General features: G+C 43.2%; 1 protein-coding gene across 1 annotated transcript in view; it reads right to left on the reverse strand.

Moving 5' to 3' along the window:
• Positions 1 to 23,041, reverse strand: part of LOC134677469 (la-related protein 1) — a 175,157-nt gene that overhangs the window by 109,797 nt on the left and 42,319 nt on the right. The window contains exons 2-3 of the mRNA XM_063535951.1: positions 20,704 to 20,833; positions 19,553 to 19,620 (exon numbers count right to left, since the gene is read on the reverse strand). Of these exons, the coding sequence (XP_063392021.1) occupies positions 19,553 to 19,620; positions 20,704 to 20,833 (198 nt within the window). The remainder of the gene's footprint in view (positions 1 to 19,552; positions 19,621 to 20,703; positions 20,834 to 23,041) is intronic.

The following is a 23,041-nucleotide window of genomic DNA, read 5'->3' on the forward strand; positions in this document are numbered from 1 at the left end:
ATAAATGACTATGACTATGACTATGACTATGACCATATTTACTTCACAGTTCATTGTCTTCGAGATATTTGGCATCAAAGTTGAACAATTTTAGACCAAAGTTTTTTAGTTTGGTTTCCTGGCTATAACTTTTGTGTTAATTAGTTTAAATTGAAACCCTACACAAATTTTTAAATACGTCAAAGACGAACCCAAATAAGTAGATTTCGTATAATTATCTTTCTCAGCAATCGAGATACAAAAGTGTTTTTAGACAATGTTTAAAAAATCATAAAAAAAAAACAAGTATTCATTTCCTTCAAAATCCGGTAGACACTAAAGGAGATAAAAGATTGAAGATACGATAGTCGTTTGCCTTAAAATAATTCTATCTGTTGTGCAAAAGTAGGAGATACGATTCATAACTTGTATCCTCAGGCAGGTACCCCCTTAAGTCTGGCAATTCATTCATACACGAAGGATTATACAGAGCAAATCAGTCATCTTTCTTTAGTTCGGCCAAAAATGAGTATAGTTTATACCTGTGTTACGTGACCAACGGATGCACGAGGTACTGAGGCGTTACGTTTTAATGACTACGTGAAAATACGGCAATTATAGTAACGAGCAAGAATAATGTCCGACTGACGGGCGTTTCTTAAACTCTCAATCTACACCTATGTTAAGCCGACCACTGACTAACAGTCCGCCGGACGATATCGGCCGGTCAGTTGTTCGGAACTGTCAAATTTTTGTTCTAACTGACAGGCCGATATCGTGGTCGGCTTTAGTCACAACAAATAAATGCCCTTATAGCCGCCATACACGGACTGCTCGAGCAGTAACCCAGTGATCAACATACACGGACTGCTTTTGCAGTTTGACCGCATGATGAAATTTCACCGCACCCGAAGCAGTTGCAACTTGCAACTGCTTGAGCGGTTCGCGTATTGCGAATGACGATTTTGTATTGAAACTGCAGATCACCCAACGGCGACCGCTTGAAGCTGTTGGCACCGACTGCTCAAAGCAGTCCGTGTATGGCGGCCCTTACCGGGATTCGAACCCGGGACCATCGGCTTCATAAGCAGGATCACTACCCAAGGACCCACTAGGCCAGACCGGTCGTCAAATGATAGCGAATCTAACTGCAAATGTCTGGTTTAACCTGATAGTCCAGATACGACTGAACTACTAATGTGTTCCTATAGCAATACGTGACATATTGTAATCCAGCCATTCTCAAAGTGTGCTCCGCGGCACCCCTACACTGAGAGAAAAGTACAACAAAAACACACTTAGAATTACAAAAATAAACTTAATCCGGGGACAAGGAGAGTTAACTAATAGGAACAAATTGACTTTTGCAATTTCTATTAGTTCTTGCAATTTCTATTAACTGTTTGTTGAAATTATATTTGGGATTACTGAGCTGTTTGTAGAAATAAATAAACTTTACAGAAATACTGAATCGTCCATAATTATTACTAAAACTTTATTATGTGTTCCGTACTCCACATCGGATATCTTCATTGAGAGAGTAACGCGATCGTTGACCAATGATGCCGCTAGCGTCTATGTAGTCGCTCCGCCCCACGCCGTGACGTAGTTCCGCTTCCACTTCCTGCGAACCGTTGCTCGCTTCCCGCCACTCGCCACCGCCATGTCATTGTTTCGTCGACCGTCTTGACCGATGGTCCGCAAATATTTTTTGCGTATATTTTTGCAGCATGGTGCTTTAACATTTCCGATCCAAAGCTCGGTCGATTAAATAGTGAGATATGGCAGAGATCGCCACTATTAGTCTTTTGGCGGTCTCGCGATCGAAGTCATCGAACGGTGCTTTTCGATTCTACCCACTTTTTTCTTGCTAAATTAATTTTCACATTCCATGCTGCTAAAATCGTTACCGTTAACTCGCATTTTCGAGATCGAAGTAGGAAGTGCGTCAGTGGTTTTTGTTAACAAGACGTAACAAGTCGCTCCGCATCGGAGAGGGAACGTGCGGTCATCGTGCCTGCGGCGGCGGCGGCGGCGCGGCGGCGGACGGCCTGCGCGCGCTGCTTTCGGGCGCCGCGCTTCGCTGATAAGGAGGTTTGGATTGTCTCGAACCATCCGGTGAGCCAGTTTAAGATATTCTAATTTTATTGGCGTTCAGAAGTTACTTCGTCACTAAAGGAGGGTTCTCAGGCAGTAGCCTGGGAGTACCTCGTGTTGTTAGTTGCGGCGCGACCGGGGCGCCCCGTCCCCCGGCGCGGGGGCGCGGGCCCGGCGCCCGCCCCCGCCCGCGCGCGCCGCGTCTTCTGCTGTCGTCCAAGGTGACTCCGAGACACCGCGCCGCTGCGGGCCACGGTGGACGCCTCCAGTCCGCAGGACTCGGAGAGACGTCACACGCCCGCTCCTGTTGCTGCAGTCGCGGTGCGGACGCCTCCAGTCGCGGTGCGGACGCCTCCAGTCCGCGGGACTCCGAGAGACGTCACACGCCCGCTCCTGTTGCTGCAGTCGCGGTGCGGACGCCTCCAGTCCGCGGGACTCCGAGAGACGTCACACGCCCGCTCCTGTTGCTGCAGTCGCGGTGTGGACGCCTCCAGTCCGCGGGACTCCGAGAGACGTCACACGCCCGCTCCTGTTGCTGCAGTCGCGGTGCGGACGCCTCCAGTCCGCGGGACTCCGAGAGACGTCACACGCCCGCTCCTGTTGCTGCAGTCGCGGTGCGGACGCCTCCAGTCCGCGGGACTCCGAGAGGCGTCACACGCCCGCTCCTGCTGCTGCAGTCGCTGTGCGGACGCCTCCAGTCCGCGGGACTCCGAGAGACGTCACACGCCCGCTCCTGTTGCTGCAGTCACGGTGCGTACGCCTCCAGTCCGCGGGACTCCGCGAGACGTTACACGCCCGCTCCTATTGCTGCAGTTGCGGTGCGGACGCTTCCAGTCCAGCGGGACTCCGAGAGATCCGCGTGGCTCTGCGCGTCACACGCCCGCTCCTGCAGCTGCGGGCGCATCGCGGGTGGATCGCGCCAAGGTGAAGGCGGACCGCTTCTGCGTCCCGACTGCTCGAGCGGAAGGAAGGTAAGTTACGTGTAAGCAGTGGAAAGGCTACGAGTACAGCGACGATCGCCGCGTTGGTTGCCGGCCGTCATGACGTCGCTGGTGACCTACGCGCCGGTGGTGGCCACCACGATGGCACCGCCGAGGGCAACAGCGTCGCCGTGATGATGCGTGCAACTACGAGCCTAGCCATCGGCGCCTCCCGTGCCGGTAACGTCCGTCACGCGCACCGGCGCCTGTCGAGCTGGCCGCCACGACGGCGCCTCTCGCACCTGAGCCTGGCGACGGTGGCCGCCATGATGGCGCCGCCCGCTCGATGACACCGCCTGCCCCCCGAGCTGGCCGCCACGATGGCGCCTCTCGCATTACGCATCGACGCGGCGGCGGCGGCTGCCACAATGGCGCTGCCCGCCACGATGATGCCGCCCGCCACGATGGCACCACCACCTGCGCACTGGCGCCTCTCGAGCTGGCCGCCACGATGGCGCCTCTCGCCTCACAGCAGTGCCTCCCAGACCAGCCAGCCAGACGGCGACCGCCTCATGCACCGGTGCCTCCCGAGCTGGCCGCCACGATGGCGCCTCTCGCCGCACGCACCGGCGCCTCCCGAGCCGGTGGCGGCGGCCGCCACGATGGAGCCGCCCGCCTCACGCGACAACGCCTCTAGAGCGGGCCGCCACTATGGGTCCTCGCCTCACGCACCAGCGCTTCCCGAACCAGTGGCGGCCGCCATGAGCCGCCCGGCCTCAGGCACCGGTGCCCCACCCCCCCCCCCCCGAGCCGGCCGCCACGATGGCGCCCCTAGCTTCACGCACCGGCGCCTCCCGAGCGGCGGCGGTTGCCACAATCACGCCGATGCTGTCCACCGATGCTGCAACTACGACGATGTCGTCCCTTGCTCGCTGGGCGCCACAGTATCAGTTTTGTCCTGTCCACATGGTTCCATTGAGGTACGCAGGCGCCTATAGCTATGGTGCAGGTATAGGTATGGTATGGTACAGCACGAACAGACCGCTAAGCTCTTGGTTTCGGTTAAAGAATCCTCCGGCGACGGCAGACGAGGTCGTAAAGAGCCCCGTCCTAGCGCGGCTCGACTGCCCGGAGTTGAAAGCGGTAAGATATGTCGATACTCAGAGGAAAATACGTCGTGTTCCCGGGCTTCATAAAGGTGCTGATCGACTTCGCTGTGTCGCTTCGAAGCTCCTACGACTTCTCGAGGCCATGGAGTGGTCCAACCGGAGAACAGCTAGCGACAAGGCCCTGTGCGACCGCTCGAAACCGAGGTGAAAGGCATCGAAAAGGTCTGCAGACTTCACATAATTATCTCTACTTGCTCGCGCTCTCCAGCTTAAGTTCCGTCTTACAAAGACGAACTCGTGCGAAAAGCCATAATAAACAAAATGGGACAAATAAACCCGCTGCGCCTGAACAAGCTTGAGTTTCCGGTGCTAAGAGAAAGGGGCCAGGAGGACTCCAGCAGTTTCCATCTGTCTGTATTCGACTTTATCGAAACAGTTTTGTTACGCAAAGCGCCAAAATCGATTTTAGACTTGATTTCATCAGTTCGATTTCCTTAAAAGCATGCTACTAACTCGATGCCCTATACTAACTCGATATAGGGTGTCTCTTCGGATAAAGCGAATTAGACCATCACGCTCCTAGACATCACGTGGGACACGCGGCACAACACACCGATTGAAAGTTTTCTTTTTCGCGACATACAGGCCTGCCTTGCTGCAGAGTTTCTCGCAGAAATGAGACTCAATGCCTTCTGTTCAGTCTCAAATTCGCAAACTTTAGTTCATGGAGGAAGGTGAAGCCTTCGCAGTCCCCAGCAACACGGAGCTGCCGAAAGCCTCGCACCACTTTCTTCCTCATCTTATGCAAGCAGTCCGTTACAATCTCCAATATTGGTAGACAATGTACGAGGTAAGGCCCTTTCAGCGAAGAGTAACCGTTAACGGGCCGCATCTGCAGCGCTGACGACAGAAGTGTAAACATACAACCGCACCGGTACAGTATACATAAAACGACGGCGACACTACATCCCTTCCGTTACTACGGCTGTCGCAAAAACTGCTGATGCCAGCAGATCGTCTACTGGTCGCGCTGGTTGCTTGCTACTTGCCAGGTCGGTACAACCCCCGAGGGCAACGGTTTATCAAGAAGTCACTGCGCGCCCGAGTGGCAGCTGCGCCCAGCAGCCGCCGAGACTGTCTTCACCTGACAGGCGCCTTGTTGGCCGGCCTCCGCTTTCGAGAGCCCTCGCACTGTGCCACGGTATTTCTTAACAGACTCATTGAACTGCTACCACGACCTTTGACAGCTGCCTGTGAGACTTGGCATGGATGTCTCCACCTCCCAGCCTAGTCTGTGTACTGCGACGGCGTGATAAGGAGTCTTAAAGCAGCTGTGGTAAGCTTGCAATTTACTGGCGGTCCTAGTGAACACAACGTCAGACCGCCCTCCCTTACGAGTCAACGACCTTAAGAATGAGGCGTACCTCCTGTCAGATAGGACGCTCCAACACCGAGCTGGCGGGATCAGGAGTGACGTCCGCTACTGGCGTGACTGGCGCATGCATATAACATGCCAAGGTCTAACGCTACGTAGCGAACGAAACGTAACTGTCACTGTCTCACTAATATGGAAGAACCGGATATTCCCGATTCCGGTACTGTGTTTGTATAGAAAACAGTAACGGGAGCCCCTAGATCGTCCGCTTGTCTAGGCTGCATGTACGGCCACAATGTAGAAACGGTATTTGTGGTGCATCAAAAATAAGATCAACTGCCAGGTACCTCTATCCAGTGAAGTAGCGAGCTATCTCAGACGTCTATTTCTATTATCCATGTTAGCTTTCAGAACGATACTCGTTCATAAGCCTCTCACAAGTGCTGTGTATGAACCACTATCGGACACTATGCCTTCTTCCAACGCCATTAATAGCGAGACCAGCGCCTCCCAAAGCACCAGCTTGGGACGCGAGACATCTACTTGCCCTAATTTAAATAGCCCTACAACGTTAGGTACGTTAGAAGAAGTACGATAGAATAGCTGCCGCACTTTTGCTGTTAGCATCAGGCCGCAGGGTCAATGACCTTACTCTACTACACTGTAGCCCGGGCAATTATATAGATAACTTTAACGCTATTATTTTGTGTCCGAAATTCGGCTCTAAACCAGATAACGTGTCTTACCGACTGGACTCTTAGAAGCTCCGGAATAAAGTATAGACCCAGTATAAGTAGGTAGTCTGGGTACGTCACCTTGCGAGAATTACACAAAATGTTAGGGGACACTTCGCTTATTTCTTTCAGCCACAGTCTCATCCAAGCCGGCCTCGCCTACGATTGCTTTTGATCCACGATGTACTTAATAACTAAATTGGCTGGAAAGCTATTCACTTAGCGATATTTTCGCTTATGTTAATTGGGAACATGACTCGCCGAGATTCTGCGGATCGGATGCGATTTCGAATGAGAATTCTCTTAAACCAGTTTAAGTCAGATTCGAACCTGAGATTACAATTTCAATTCTCAATTTCCTGTAATTCACATTATAACGAGTCACTGTGATTTCATGGGTTGCAATATGGTGTATACATATTTATTCGTTCTCTGAGTTCTATGACAGTAGGTGTAGCCCTATCGCTTGCGCGCCCGCTAACTCGCCACCAGGAGATAATAAACAGGTCTCAATGAAGATATCCGATGTGGAGTACGGAACACATAATATAAAAATTTTACCTTCCAATAAAATTATTATTATGTTTCCTATCCACATCGGATATCTGAGTAATGCCTTCCTGGCAGGCTACTAGGCTACTTTTATGCCGACGGTACTTCTCCTCAACAATGACATGGCGGTGGCGAGTGGCGGGAAGCGAGCAACGGTTCGCAGGAAGTGGAAGCGGAACTACGTCACGGCGTGGGGCGGAGCGACTACATAGACGCTAGCGGCATCATTGGTCAACGATCGCGTTACTCTCTCAATGAAGATATCCGATGTGGATAGGAAACATAATAATAATTTTATTGGAAGGTAAAATTTTTATATTTTTTCCCCCAGTACAGAACTATTTTTTAATTCCTGGTGATGATTTTTCTCTCAGTGTAGGGCTTTACAAAGCCTCTGTGGGGGCTCCACAAGAAATAGCGAAAACAAATCAATAATCAGCTCTTCTATATCGAGCGCTGGTGGCCTAACGGTAAGAGCGTGCGACTTTCAATCCGGAGGTCGCGTGTTCAAACCCCGGCTCGTACCAATGAGTTTTTCGGAACTTATGTACGAAATATTTGATATTTACCAGTCGCTTTTTGGTGAAAGAAAACATCGTGAGGAAATGGGGCTGATCCTAATGAGGCCTAGTTTACTCTTTGGGTTGGAAGGTCAGATGGTAGTAGCTTTCGTAAAAACCAGTGCCTACGTCAATTCTTGGGATTAGTTGTCAAGCAGACCCCAGGCTCCGATGAGCCGTGGCAAAAATGCCGAGATAACGCGAGGAGGATGATGAACCAACTCGTCTATATCTCTGGTCCACAGTTAAATAGTGACGAACGATTTTTTTTTGTTTGGGGCGGTGTCAAACATTACGCTATCCAAAAGGGTTCCGTCACCAAAAAAGTTTGAGAACCGCTGCTGTAATCAATGCAGGTTGTATTGCATTGAAGTTCACCTAGCATATGCATATACACTCGCCATCTAATAAATCGGAGCGGCCAAGGTATTCACAAATATCTACACAAAGAGTGTTTTCAAGACATTAATTATAGTATATCGTCTTTTGTCGCGTTTCAATTTTTAAAGCGATCATCTTCCTCACATCATAGCCTTTTTTCATTACAACCCCTAAGGGTGAGGGGTATTGGCTACATATTCGAAACCGCGGGCACAGCTAGTGTCACAATTTAAAAAAATCAAATATAACGGAGCGACTTCGCTCCGCCGAAGCTAGATCGACAGTTCGAGATTAAAAAACACTTTTCACGCCAGTAAACACAACAACATAAAACACCTCGACCGTAACTTCTATCGCATTTCGTAAGGATATTGATGTAAACTCAGCGCTGCGCATTTAAAAACCATGAAACTGCCATCCAATTTGTGTCACAAGAACTATTATCGCTATAAAACTCACAAACACAACACAAAAACAAATCTGGATTCCAACGCGTGCACTATAAAACACCCAAACTTCGGACGCGACGGATTTGAAAATAGAACTGTTTGTTTTTAAAAAGAATTCGAATTTGGGAAATTAAAAATGGCGCGCGGCGCGACCGTCTGCTGTGGCGCTGGGCGCTCGACTGGTAGTGATGTGACACGCTGACTGGTTTAACAAAAAGTTATGGATTACCGGTTTATATTAATATAATCGACACTTGAAGTAATATATAATCGGGACGAGACGAAAGCTAAGGTACTAAAGCATTGTACCCCTCAAGAATAGAATGTAATTTAAATATATCAAAGTACTTGTAATTTAAATATAACAAAGTTCAGCTACTTAGCATAGGAATCTGATGGTTACCCAGCTGGTAATATAAAGTTTTTTTTTACTCAAACATAATGAGGTTCAATACGGTTAGATATACAAAGGTATCATTTGTTCATTAGAGCCATATTTATATATTACATCTCTTTGCATCTTAGGGCCCTAATCCCCATCCTAGGGGCTGACTGCACAGCACAGTTATACCATACAAATGGCAGTCGGGTTGCAGTCCGTCTGTATCGGCCCTTATTGTGGTACATTTTGCGGAAAATGCCACATAAAATCTCTTCTTTGTAATCTAGGTTTAACTCATTAATATATGACGAGTAAATACGTAAACTAATTGCGTTTTTAACCACCAACGCAAAAAGAGGGGTTTTATATCGATAAATAAGTTTGATTGCTTTGTATGTCTGTCTGTCGCACCGTAACTCTTAAAACGGGTGAATCGGATTAGAAAGCGTTTATTTTAATTTAAAAGCAGCTTATATAATTTATTCAATCGCTTGTGTGTTAGTTTATTTTTTATTAATCATCTATTACTAACCTCCTAAACCTACCCTTATTAATCTTATTATACGTTATGCATTATTATGTTATTATTATGTGTTATGTTATATGTTAATGTCAATAAACCTAAATCGGATATAAACTCACAATCAACATGTAGATTAAATCAATTAATTCGGATTATGTGTAGGATCAATTTAATAACATAAGTACAGTAAATGTAATAGTATATATAATATATATGTATAATGAACATACACGTAATAATATACACGTAATATATATGTATAATGGCGAGACACGGCACAAGACCGGGATCAGTGGCGAGCAGTCGTGTTGGAGGCCAAGACACACTTTGGGTCGCTGCGCCAGAGGAGTAAGTAAGTAAGTATAATGAACATACGTGTGCTACATCGGGACACGAACACTGAATTTATTTTAATTTTTAACAAGCAGAAACGTCTGCAAACGATGATATTAAGCTTAGGGCCCCCCACATCTAGCGTCTTTCGAGCGTCGGCGTCTGTCGGCGTCTAGTCAGCGCTATGGAAAATGACGTCGCTGCGCAGTTGCGTCGACGTCGGTCATAGAATTGTAGACGCCGACGCTCGAAAGACGCCAGATGTGGGGGGGGGGGGGCTTAGAATAAAATTTAAAAGTGGAAAAAAAAAAGATGAGGACTAGGGATGAGGTCTTGGTGGCTCAGATGGTAGTGCGCTGGAGTATCGATCCAGAGGCCGTGAGTTCAAGTCTCAACCATGACAGTAATTTTTCCACTTTTAAATTTTATTCTAAGCTTAACGAACACTAAAGATTATTATTAAAATTTGTTACTTTAGGTGCCTCGATATTAGACATGATATCGAATTTCTTAACATTAATAAAGGAATTTCAATGAGAAAATATGTTAACATTCATAATTGTGACGTTCCACGGCAAAAGGTACCTTGTGGCGGCTGGCACTTACTTCGCATAGCCCCGTAATAATATTGGAGCGGCGTTAATAATAGCGTAAGCGCCAACCGCCATAAGCCACTTTTACCCGTGGGAAGTCACAATTAATCAACTTCAATTTCAAACATCACTTATATTATTTAAGTATGATAATGAAAAACTATCATATTAATATTTCCTCTATATTTGAAATAATGTCAAATTTAGTTTCGTTTATATTTTATTTTCTAATGGTTATATAAAGAGTCGGAAACGCGCATGTGACCTCTGGAATTTCAGGCGGCCATATGCTACGGTGAGCTTTTATTGGTATAAAAAATTAAAAATTCACTTATATCACGTACGACGAACGCTAATAAGGCGTTAATGATAATTAACATAATTAAATGAAAATGTTATATGTGACAATCATATGTTATGTGATACACAGTAATTTATTGTAATTTTAACCTTTACAGATATGCAAGGATGACGTAATATATAGCTGATAAACTATCTTTAACACTGGACTTGCAATCACTAAGTGAATTTTGTATTGAAGAAGTTCTCTTCTACAGTATAGAAAGAAATTGACAAACATACAGATATCGAAATAGTCGAAAGTTAACCATATAACTAAAAACATTAGCAGTTATACTCTTCTCCTTCCTCGCGTTATCCCGGCATTTCGCCACGGCTCATGAGAGCCTGGGGTCCGCTTGACAACTAATCCCATGATTTGACGTAGGCACTAGTTTTTACGAAAGCGCCTGCCATCTGACCTTCCAACCCAGAGGGTAAACTAGGCCTTATTGGGACTAGTCCGGTTTCCTCACGATATTTTCCTTCACCGAAAAGCGACTGGTAAATATCAAATGATATTTCGCACATAAGTTCCGAAAAACTCATTGGTACGAGCAGGGGTTTGAATTTGAACCCGCGACCTCCATATTACAAGTCGCACGCTCTCACCGCTAGGCCACCAGCGCTTCGTCATTAGCAAATATACTATGAACTAGAATTTGAACCCACAAGGCCGCTACGTACTAAAGAATTTACCACTTACCAGGGTTCAAAAAATAAGATATTATGTATAAATAAATAAATATTATTACACATTTTTGACACAAATTGACTAAGCCCCACGGTAAGCTCAAGGCTTGTGTTGTGGGTACTCAGACAACGATATATATAATATATAAATACTTAGAATACATAGAAAACAACCATGACTCAGGAACAAATAATATCTGTATCATCATACAAATAAATGCCCTTACCAGGATTCGAACCCGTAACCATCGGCTTCATAGGCAGGGTCACTACCCACTAGGCCAGACCGGTCGTCGCGAATGTGAATTTGCATTAGATTACTTTATCAATAACGCTAATTTCTGTAACATTATATTTTACATTACGAATTTACGAGTAAGTTGGCTTTATTGAATTATAATAAGAATTTAATTGAACTGCCATGAGAGCAAGTTTTAATTATGATAGTATTAGCTTGATGAGTTTTCTCTTAAAAAAGAAATTAAAAGTTGATGTTGTCAAATAACTTGTGTCAAATGGAATTAGTAAAAGTCGTTAAAACACAGCGACAGTAAATAAACATATGTGACGTTAACTATGAAAAGGGTCCTAATCGTCGATGGCGCTTACGCCATTATCAACGATGCTCCGATATTAATACAATGCCGCGCGACGCTGTGCGGCGTAAGCGCCATCGACAATAAGGTCCCTTTTCATAGCGCTTCAAAGGGTTTTAACATTATAACCGGGTGTATAGATGTGCCGTGTGGTGGCCGGCTTTAGAATAGCGCCAACCTTCACATAGGATAGGGTGTCGTACGAGGCGACTAAGTCCACAAACGAAGTAAGAAGCTATTTTGTCACAGGGGAGATGGTCCTCTTAGCATTGTTTTGCAATCCATCTAGGAGAAGGATACTCCAAAATAAAACCCGGAATGGAGTTTCCGTAAGGCGCGAGTAGGGTCCAACCTGAAATATGCGGCAGATTCCTGCAGCTGACCTGTCTCCACACGTATTGGCTCGCCTTTCCTGTGGCATAAGACAATGAAGCCGAGAGGGTAATGCAGGTGCTGGGCATCCCTGCGTTTCCTTAATTCCGTCCCAGGCGTTGTAATGTATGTTACACCATAAATCGTCTGCAATAGACGTAAAGGCCAATGATGAGATGTAGAACCTCCATTTTTGGAAAACGGTTAGAATTATCATAAGCCAACCCTCAACTTCACACCTGATAGCTTCAGACCAGTTTTCAATAGCAGTTCCTTCGCCGATAATAACGATTGTAATTAAAGGTAATTAATACAATTAACGAGCCGACTGGCCCGTTTTCGATGCGGTTTGTGCAGAACATCCTCGTTGCGAGGCGGATCGCTTCCGTCGTTAGTTGTTATCGGGTAACCGGTTCGATTCCCGACACAGGTACAAAATACCTAGAGTTAGACTAAGAAAAGTCTGCAACGATTTTGATAGCACACGCAGTCCAAGTGTTATTTTAAACGTCAAACTTCTATGAAATTATGACGTCGGCCTGTTGGCGAATCTCTCGCTTGCGGCCCGCGAGCCTCCCTGGCTATTTTGTATGTAATATTGACAAACGACAATGTCTGCTAAAGTCACAAATATTACCAAAGTGCGGCCCGCGTCAACTTCGTCAACTACTATGTGGCCCTTGGCTGCTAAAAGGTTGCCGACCGCTGCTATATAGAATAGGACAATGTGTAAGCGCTATAACATAGTTGTACTAAACTGTGAACTCGATCGCAATCCATCTCGCTCTGGCACTGATGTATTGTTACGATAGAAAGAGAATGCGATCGAGTTTACGCAGTCGCTAACGTAAATGTCAAATGCCAACTCGTGGTAGCCGTGCTGAGGACCTACCGCGGACGTTCGACGTGTTGCCTCCCTGTCACACTTACGTACGAATTTACAAGTGCAACAGATAGGCAACACGGCCCTCTGCTCTGATAAAGTGATAAACGTCGCTCACAGTAACTGTGGAATATGCCCGATACGCGTCAATTCAATTGTTACTGAATAGTGATGGGACACGCTCGAGCGATTTTTTGCGATATTTTTTTTTATCGATTCGTTCTATGGGAAATCGTTAACTTTTTTTCAGTAGTAAGAGAATCGACTTTAAATTGAAAGTTTTGATAAGTTCAGTGAACTTTTCTTTATGAGTCACTCTGATAGTAGATTTTTTTGGGTACTTGGAAAAAGTTGTTTTCTACACTTGTCAAAATGGTTAGTGAAGCATTTTTTGATTTATTACGATTGAAGAACTAATAGTATTACATACTTATAATAAAATAATGCGCTGTATATGTATTCAAGTGAATAAATCATTCATTCATTTAAAAAAAGAATAATTATTACTGCCGGCAGATTTACCGTTAAAAAAGCAATTGCGGATATATTATTCAAAAATTTTTTTTTACTAAACGCAAAATGATACCGAAGTGGGCAAAGTGCAGTTAAGAAACTTGGTGATGGTGTTCTGCCTTTTCGCAGAACTATTTTTGGCGGAATTTCATTTGCCAACCAACATTTCGCCGACGTTTCACTTTGACAACTAACGATTAGCAAATTTTTGTATGACAACCTTTCAATTGGCAGAATTATTGTAAAGCAGATTATTATAACGCCTCTAAACTTTTGGGAGACTTATCATTTGTCAAATCTTTCATTTGGTCGAACAACTCTTGGACGAATAACGTTTCGTTGAAGCTACAGTTCGCTTTTCATACATTAGGCAAGTTACAAATAAGAAAAAGATATATACATACCAAACAATCAAAAATGGCCGAGTTGTTGTACTTTTTATAATGTATAATTTTAATAGTTGAAGCCAGTGGCAGCGAGCGAGCGAAGCGAGCGAGCAAGACCTTCCTGGGCAGAACCGACTTGGATATGGTTAGGTTAGAAGACTAAGGCGGGAGCTTTGCTCCCGCCTTAGTCTTCGAGGTTATTTTTTTTTCAACAACCCAAAAAACGTAATTACACAGCAACTTTCGGGTCAAATATCCCAACGTACGTGTCAAATATCTCGGCCATTTTTGATTTTAGAGAAAAGTTTATTAAGAAAGAAGTGATTATTTCATCAAAATCTTGTAAATTATTCTAAGTGTTTTGAAACCCCTATGTTTTATTCATTAAAAAAATCTATGATCCAGAAACGGCCCCCCTTTGGTACAGTACAGTCTGACTAAATGAAACAATTGGTAAACAATAAACAACTAAGTGTATATTATGCCAACTAAAACATTCTACCACATGAAAGTTGGCATTTTGAAAATTGACATTATAAAACACAGACCAAACGTTTAGTTGGTAAGTGTGCGGTTGGCAAATGAAAAAAAAAGATTTGAAAAGTTGGGAAATGAAAATTCGGCGAAATAAAATTCCGCCAAACGTGAGTTGGGAAGTGATAATCGGCCATACCATTTTCGGCGATAAATAAGAGAACCGTGATGGTGTTCTGCCTTTTCGCAGAACTATTTTTGGCGGAATTTCATTTGCCAACCAACATTTCGCCGACGTTTCACTTTGACAACTAACGATTAGCAAATTTTTGTATGACAACCTTTCAATTGGCAGAATTATTGTAAAGCAGATTATTATAACGCCTCTAAACTTTTGGGAGACTTATCATTTGTCAAATCTTTCATTTGGTCGAACAACTCTTGGACGAATAACGTTTCGTTGAAGCTACAGTTCGCTTTTCATACATTAGGCAAGTTACAAATAAGAAAAAGATATATACATACCAAACAATCAAAAATGGCCGAGTTGTTGTACTTTTTATAATGTATAATTTTAATAGTTGAAGCCAGTGGCAGCGAGCGAGCGAAGCGAGCGAGCAAGACCTTCCTGGGCAGAACCGACTTGGATATGGTTAGGTTAGAAGACTAAGGCGGGAGCTTTGCTCCCGCCTTAGTCTTCGAGGTTATTTTTTTTTCAACAACCCAAAAAACGTAATTACACAGCAACTTTCGGGTCAAATATCCCAACGTACGTGTCAAATATCTCGGCCATTTTTGATTTTAGAGAAAAGTTTATTAAGAAAGAAGTGATTATTTCATCAAAATCTTGTAAATTATTCTAAGTGTTTTGAAACCCCTATGTTTTATTCATTAAAAAAATCTATGATCCAGAAACGGCCCCCCTTTGGTACAGTACAGTCTGACTAAATGAAACAATTGGTAAACAATAAACAACTAAGTGTATATTATGCCAACTAAAACATTCTACCACATGAAAGTTGGCATTTTGAAAATTGACATTATAAAACACAGACCAAACGTTTAGTTGGTAAGTGTGCGGTTGGCAAATGAAAAAAAAAGATTTGAAAAGTTGGGAAATGAAAATTTGGCGAAATAAAATTCCGCCAAACGTGAGTTGGGAAGTGATAATCGGCCATACCATTTTCGGCGATAAATAAGAGAACCCTTGGTGATACATGCCAAAAGGTATTTTAATGACTAATTATAATTATATGGGGCATTATCTATGAAAAGGGACCTTATTGTCGATGGCGCTTACGCCGCACAGCGTCGCGCGGCATTGTATTAATATCGGAGCATCGTTGATAATGGCGTAAGCGCCATCGACGATTAGGACCCTTTTCATAGTTAACGTCGGTTCTCTTATTTATCGCCGAAAATGGTATGGCCGATTATCACTTCCCAACTCACGTTTGGCGGAATTTTATTTCGCCGAATTTTCATTTCCCAACTTTTCAAATCTTTTTTTTTCATTTGCCAACCGCACACTTACCAACTAAACGTTTGGTCTGTGTTTTATAATGTCAATTTTCAAAATGCCAACTTTCATGTGGTAGAATGTTTTAGTTGGCATAATATACACTTAGTTGTTTATTGTTTACCAATTGTTTCATTTAGTCAGACTGTACTGTACCAAAGGGGGGCCGTTTCTGGATCATAGATTTTTTTAATGAATAAAACATAGGGGTTTCAAAACACTTAGAATAATTTACAAGATTTTGATGAAATAATCACTTCTTTCTTAATAAACTTTTCTCTAAAATCAAAAATGGCCGAGATATTTGACACGTACGTTGGGATATTTGACCCGAAAGTTGCTGTGTAATTACGTTTTTTGGGTTGTTGAAAAAAAAATAACCTCGAAGACTAAGGCGGGAGCAAAGCTCCCGCCTTAGTCTTCTAACCTAACCATATCCAAGTCGGTTCTGCCCAGGAAGGTCTTGCTCGCTCGCTTCGCTCGCTCGCTGCCACTGGCTTCAACTATTAAAATTATACATTATAAAAAGTACAACAACTCGGCCATTTTTGATTGTTTGGTATGTATATATCTTTTTCTTATTTGTAACTTGCCTAATGTATGAAAAGCGAACTGTAGCTTCAACGAAACGTTATTCGTCCAAGAGTTGTTCGACCAAATGAAAGATTTGACAAATGATAAGTCTCCCAAAAGTTTAGAGGCGTTATAATAATCTGCTTTACAATAATTCTGCCAATTGAAAGGTTGTCATACAAAAATTTGCTAATCGTTAGTTGTCAAAGTGAAACGTCGGCGAAATGTTGGTTGGCAAATGAAATTCCGCCAAAAATAGTTCTGCGAAAAGGCAGAACACCATCACCAAGTTTCTTAACTGCACTTTGCCCACTTCGGTATCATTTTGCGTTTAGTAAAAAAAAATTTTTGAATAATATATCCGCAATTGCTTTTTTAACGGTAAATCTGCCGGCAGTAATAATTATTCTTTTTTTAAATGAATGAATGATTTATTCACTTGAATACATATACAGCGCATTATTTTATTATAAGTATGTAATACTATTAGTTCTTCAATCGTAATAAATCAAAAAATGCTTCACTAACCATTTTGACAAGTGTAGAAAACAACTTTTTCCAAGTACCCAAAAAAATCTACTATCAGAGTGACTCATAAAGAAAAGTTCACTGAACTTATCAAAACTTTCAATTTAAAGTCGATTCTCTTACTACTGAAAAAAAGTTAACGATTTCCCATAGAACGAATCGATAAAAAAAAATATCGCAAAAAATCGCTCGAGCGTGTCCCATCACTATTCAGTAACAATTGAATTGACGCGTATCGGGCATATTCCACAGTTACTGTGAGCGACGTTTATCACTTTATCAGAGCAGAGGGCCGTGTTGCCTATCTGTTGCACTTGTAAATTCGTACGTAAGTGTGACAGGGAGGCAACACGTCGAACGTCCGCGGTAGGTCCTCAGCACGGCTACCACGAGTTGGCATTTGACATTTACGTTAGCGACTGCGTAAACTCGATCGCATTCTCTTTCTATCGTAACAATACATCAGTGCCAGAGCGAGATGGATTGCGATCGAGTTCACAGTTTAGTACAACTATGTTATAGCGCTTACACATTGTCCTATTCTATATAGCAGCGGTCGGCAACCTTTTAGCAGCCAAGGGCCACATAGTAGTTGACGAAGTTGACGCGGGCCGCACTTTGGTAATATTTGTGACTTTAGCAGACATTGTCGTTTGTCAATATTACATACAAAATAGCCAGGGAGGCTCGCGGGCCGCAAGCGAGAGATTCGCCAACAGGCCGACGTCATAATTTCATAGAAGTTTGACGTTTAAAATAACACTTGGACTGCGTGTGCTATCAAAATCGTTGCAGACTTTTCTTAGTCTAACTCTAGGTATTTTGTACCTGTGTCGGGAATCGAACCGGTTACCCGATAACAACTAACGACGGAAGCGATCCGCCTCGCAACGAGGATGTTCTGCACAAACCGCATCGAAAACGGGCCAGTCGGCTCGTTAATTGTATTAATTACCTTTAATTTATTTAATCGTATGGCTAACATATTTTAAAAATAGAAACAAATATAATCAGATGTCTACACTAAGACCATTCAGCCACTTTATGGCTTCGTCGCTCAGGGTGATCAGGTCTTCGGGAGGACCGGCGACATAGCGCGTTATAGGGCAGTCTTGGATAATATGCTGGATGGTTTGGGCTTCCGCACCGCAGCCGCCAGCACCATTACCTTTAATTACAATCGTTATTATCGGCGAAGGAACTGCTATTGAAAACTGGTCTGAAGCTATCAGGTGTGAAGTTGAGGGTTGGCTTATGATAATTCTAACCGTTTTCCAAAAATGGAGGTTCTACATCTCATCATTGGCCTTTACGTCTATTGCAGACGATTTATGGTGTAACATACATTACAACGCCTGGGACGGAATTAAGGAAACGCAGGGATGCCCAGCACCTGCATTACCCTCTCGGCTTCATTGTCTTATGCCACAGGAAAGGCGAGCCAATACGTGTGGAGACAGGTCAGCTGCAGGAATCTGCCGCATATTTCAGGTTGGACCCTACTCGCGCCTTACGGAAACTCCATTCCGGGTTTTATTTTGGAGTATCCTTCTCCTAGATGGATTGCAAAACAATGCTAAGAGGACCATCTCCCCTGTGACAAAATAGCTTCTTACTTCGTTTGTGGACTTAGTCGCCTCGTACGACACCCTATCCTATGTGAAGGTTGGCGCTATTCTAAAGCCGGCCACCACACGGCACATCTATACACCCGGTTATAATGTTAAAACCCTTTGAAGCGCGACGAGCTCAAAGCCCAGAATAAATAATAGTACCAAGGTATAGAAGGTTCAGTCTCTAACAAAACGCGTCTGTTACGACAGACATGACCGATAGATGGCGCGCGAGCTGACATCCGTTCCGTAGCGGTGCGCGGCAACTACTACTGGTAGACACCAAAACTGGTGTGTGACCATAGAAGGTAGCATCCTATAGAAGTGGTGTGCGCGTGCCTCCGTGAGGGACAAAACATACGCAATGCGACAATATTAAAAACACGTTTTAACATTCCTGACAACATACCAAAAACAATCTACGTAATTCGGTCGGGTTACTTGTTGCCCACCATAACCCATACTACATTTATGGTGGGGAACAAACAAAAAGTGAGACTGTGACAAGGACAAGCAATAATGCCACTTTCTCTGCTACTCCTACTGAAAGTTCTATAAGTGTATCTCGTTTGGTCATTTGGCCCCTCCCCCGTTTTCTAGATATTGTCAGTGTTGCCAACTCGGATTTTGAAAAAATGCTAGGCTAATGTCTAGATTATGCCAAAATTATGCCAAAGATTTTTGAAACACCTATGCTAAAAAATGCTAAAATATCACTTGAAATTATTAGACACTTAAAGCACATACATTTTTCAAATTTACCGGCTTTTTCTACTGACAAGATCTGCTTGACCAACTTTATATAGTCCGTTGACGTCCATCCGTCCACAAAAGTCAAAATTCATATGAAAATATGAACCACATAAGGCGATGGCGCATATTGTTGCTACCAAGTTGGTGCAAACTTGGCTTAGACTAAATTATGCTAAAAATTATGCCAGATGCTAAATGGAAAGTTTTGGTGCCAAAGCGAGTGAAAATATGCCAGATCTGGCATCATTTATGCCAAGTTGGCAACACTGGATATTGTTGTACCTCTATGAGGAATAGTGAACATGGGCTTTGGTTGACCTTACCTTTTGGTTGACCTTCGGCATCTTGGGCGCCTTCACGATGGCTGGCTTGGGCGGCGCCACCGCTGGCTCTGTTGACAATACGCAGCTGTTACAACACAACACAGATAAGTAAGTAAGTAAGTAAATACTCTTTATTGCACCACAAAGAAAAATAAAATAACAGATTTACAGTGTAAATAATGGTAGCAACAGGCGGTCTTATCGCTGTAAGCGATCTCTTCCAGACAACCTTGGGATAGCAGGATATAAAGAATAGAAAACTTTTAAAAACAGGTAGTGCACGAAATAAGTTACAGGAATAAGAAGATTACACATTCGGTCATATACAATAAGTAAGATACGGTCCGAATTGCGGGTACGTACTATTTGTCAACTGTGGTAGAAATTCTTAAAAGAAAAATGATTAATTTTGCGTGATAATCTGTGTATTTTTTTAATTCATTATTTTAATTGTACAATAAAATATCTATAATATAGTATTTATCAAATATTAAACTTTATTTTTGATAATTAATTATTAAAAATTCATACTCGTACGTGGTTTGGAACGATGCGGTCTGAAGTTTTCGGGGGTCTATTATAAACCGTCAAATATACCGTTGAACGTTGTTTTAAGTTTTTTTTGTCTGTTTCTCTTTGCTAACAGTGTGAAAGGGACAAAGCAATAGAACCCAAGTATTTCGAACTTGCACTGAGAGAAAAGTACAACAAAAATACACTTAGAATTACAAAAATAAACTTAATCCGGGGACAAGGAGAGTTAACTAATAGGAACAAATTGACTTTTGCAATTTCTATTAGTTCTTGCAATTTCTATTATCTGTTTGTTGAAATTATATTTGGGATTACTGAGCTGTTTGTAGAAATAAATAAACTTTACAGAAATAGTGAAACGTCCATAATTATTACTAAAACTTCATTTTTTCCCCCAGTACAGAACTGTTTTTTTATTCCTGGTGATGATTTTTCTCTCAGTGTGTATTAGACCCCGGATGGTGAAATGAAATTTGACTATAAAGGTCACTTAATTGTCATTTTGTCTCACTCAGCGAGTCAAATCGCATTTTGCTCACTGTTTTTAAGAAGCAAAGTACCCTTGTTCGAGCTGCTGAGGTGAAAATATTATTACTTATTCTGTGCCATACGGTTACCTGGTTGAACAATCGGCGCCGGTAGCGGCGGGGGCTGCGCCCTGCCCTGCTGCTGGGGCTGCAGCGGCGACCTCTTCTCTTCTAACGCAGGAGGCGCCGGCGGCGGGACTCCGGTGCTGCCCCCTCGCACCTGTGTGAAGAATATGGTTTGTCATATCACATTTGTAAACATCCTATCTTATACAGGCCTGTGCACACCGCGTGTTGCGTGTGCGTGAAGTGCGCTAAAATGTTGGAGCCGCTCACGCACAGGTCACGCAAGCGGTGTGCCGTCTCTCATAAGGATCTGTATACTACAACGCCGCACGTGCACGTCACGCACACACAGCCGGTGTGCACAGGCCCTACAAATTGTACATTAAAGTGACATTGTATTGACAAAAATATCATAATCCTATATCGTAAGAGCAAAAATAGAGAAATAATACGGCAATTTACGAGCTCTGTAAAAGTAAGATACATACTTAATAAGACAGAGGGATCAAAAAATGTTTATCTTTTTCTGAGAACGTCACAAACGTGAACGTGACGTTAACATTCGTTAAGTTATAATATTGAACTCTATTAGCATCTGTTAAAGTTCAAATTTAAACAAATATTTTTTATATTTTGACATATACTAGACTAGACTACACGAGACATAAATTGCTATGAACAGTATAAACAAACTGTGCATCAGAATGGATAATACTTTAATAACACCAAGTATAGCTTTTCCTTATAAATGTTTTCCTTATCTTTTTCCATACAAAAGTTTGCATCAATTGTGCAAGGGTTTGGCAGAGGAGTAAGCTCTTAAAGGCGACTCCAGTTATTAAATGCTCTAAGGTAATGAACAATCAACGCCCTCTATACTGCAAGTAGAGTACTATCGCAACATTCGGCAATTCGATGCAGTTCCATACTTCATGTCAATTATTATAGCTGCACCGAAATCGAGTTTTAGCAAACCAGTTCGCTTTACTGTATCAAAAAGTGGTTTTGCGCATGGTACAAGTGATGAGGTTAAAGCGGGTATAATTTTAGGAACTAACGTCTATCCCCGTTATAAATTCATAAACGTCTACTAAAGTTGACTAGCCGATAATAATCGTTTGTCCCTTTCCATCATACCAATACGTCGGAAAGGGACAAACTATTAATATCGGCTTGTCAATTTTAGTATGTATAAGGGGGTATATGTACAGGTACGGTCAAGGAATTTAATTTTAGCACAGAATAAATAAGTGCTCTGCTACCGTACAGAAAGGACAATTCCTGCAAAACCGAAGTTTGAGAGCGATTCAAGGACGAAATCGTGCTATCTCTTTACAATGTATGGCACTTATCCCTTTCGGCTATTTAGGGTTGTCAAAATTCAAGTGATTCTGATTATCTCCTCTGTGGTCGTGCACGCAAAAGGACGTCAAATGGTGCCAACCCTAATAATTTGCCGAGCCGAGTTTGCCTGAAGGGAGCAGTGTCTCACCACTGCTTCGCCCCAATATATCTAATGGCGACTCTATGTCTCCAAAGTCCAAACCAAAATCGCTACCACGTTATCTTTGCACCATACCCACTGCCACCTTGTATCGATTTGTGATATCCAGTTCTACAGCCAAATTAGTTTAATGTATTCCAACTGAACTCTGTGTCTTATTAAATAAGATCTAAATTCGCTTGACCACCTACTACTGCTTTAAGGAGTTGAGCAATTTTGTTGAAAAAACTTAATTATTGTGATTGTGACGTTAAAGGAAGTAGTGAGGCAGTGACGTTATGCTGACGTTCTGAGTCCAACTTTAACGAAAGGACTCTTATCAAGTTATCACGTGGGATTTCGTACATTGAAACGCCTGTTCCTATCTCGCACGCGCGTAATTATATGCCCGCCCACAGAATAAATAATAGTACTACCGTACAGAAAGGAAACTTCCTACAAAAACAAAGTTTGACAGCGGTTCAGGGTCGAATCATGCTGTCCCTTTCTAATATATGGCACTATCCCGGCTATTTAGGGTTGTCAAAAATCAAGTGATTATCTTATCTGTGGTAGTGCACGCAAAAGGAAGTCAAGCGGTGCCAACCCTAATAATTGCTCGGAGCAATGCTGAGCCGAGCGGAGCCGAGTGTGACCGAAGTCAGGAGTTTCGCACCCCTGGCCCGCCCATGATGCCGGCTGTCAATGTCACTGTGCGAGCGCGACAGCAATATAATGAATATAATGATGTTAGCGACTTAGCGTCCTTTCTTTAGAGTCCTTTTTATGTCAATAAGGTCCATCAAACTTTTGCGAGATCCTTTAGTTATCACTGTTATCAGCGCAAAAAGGGGCACTTGCACCATTCATTAACCCGGG

This window comes from Cydia fagiglandana, chromosome 26 (assembly GCF_963556715.1).
Source record: "Cydia fagiglandana chromosome 26, ilCydFagi1.1, whole genome shotgun sequence".
NCBI classification, from domain to species: domain Eukaryota; kingdom Metazoa; phylum Arthropoda; class Insecta; order Lepidoptera; family Tortricidae; genus Cydia; species Cydia fagiglandana.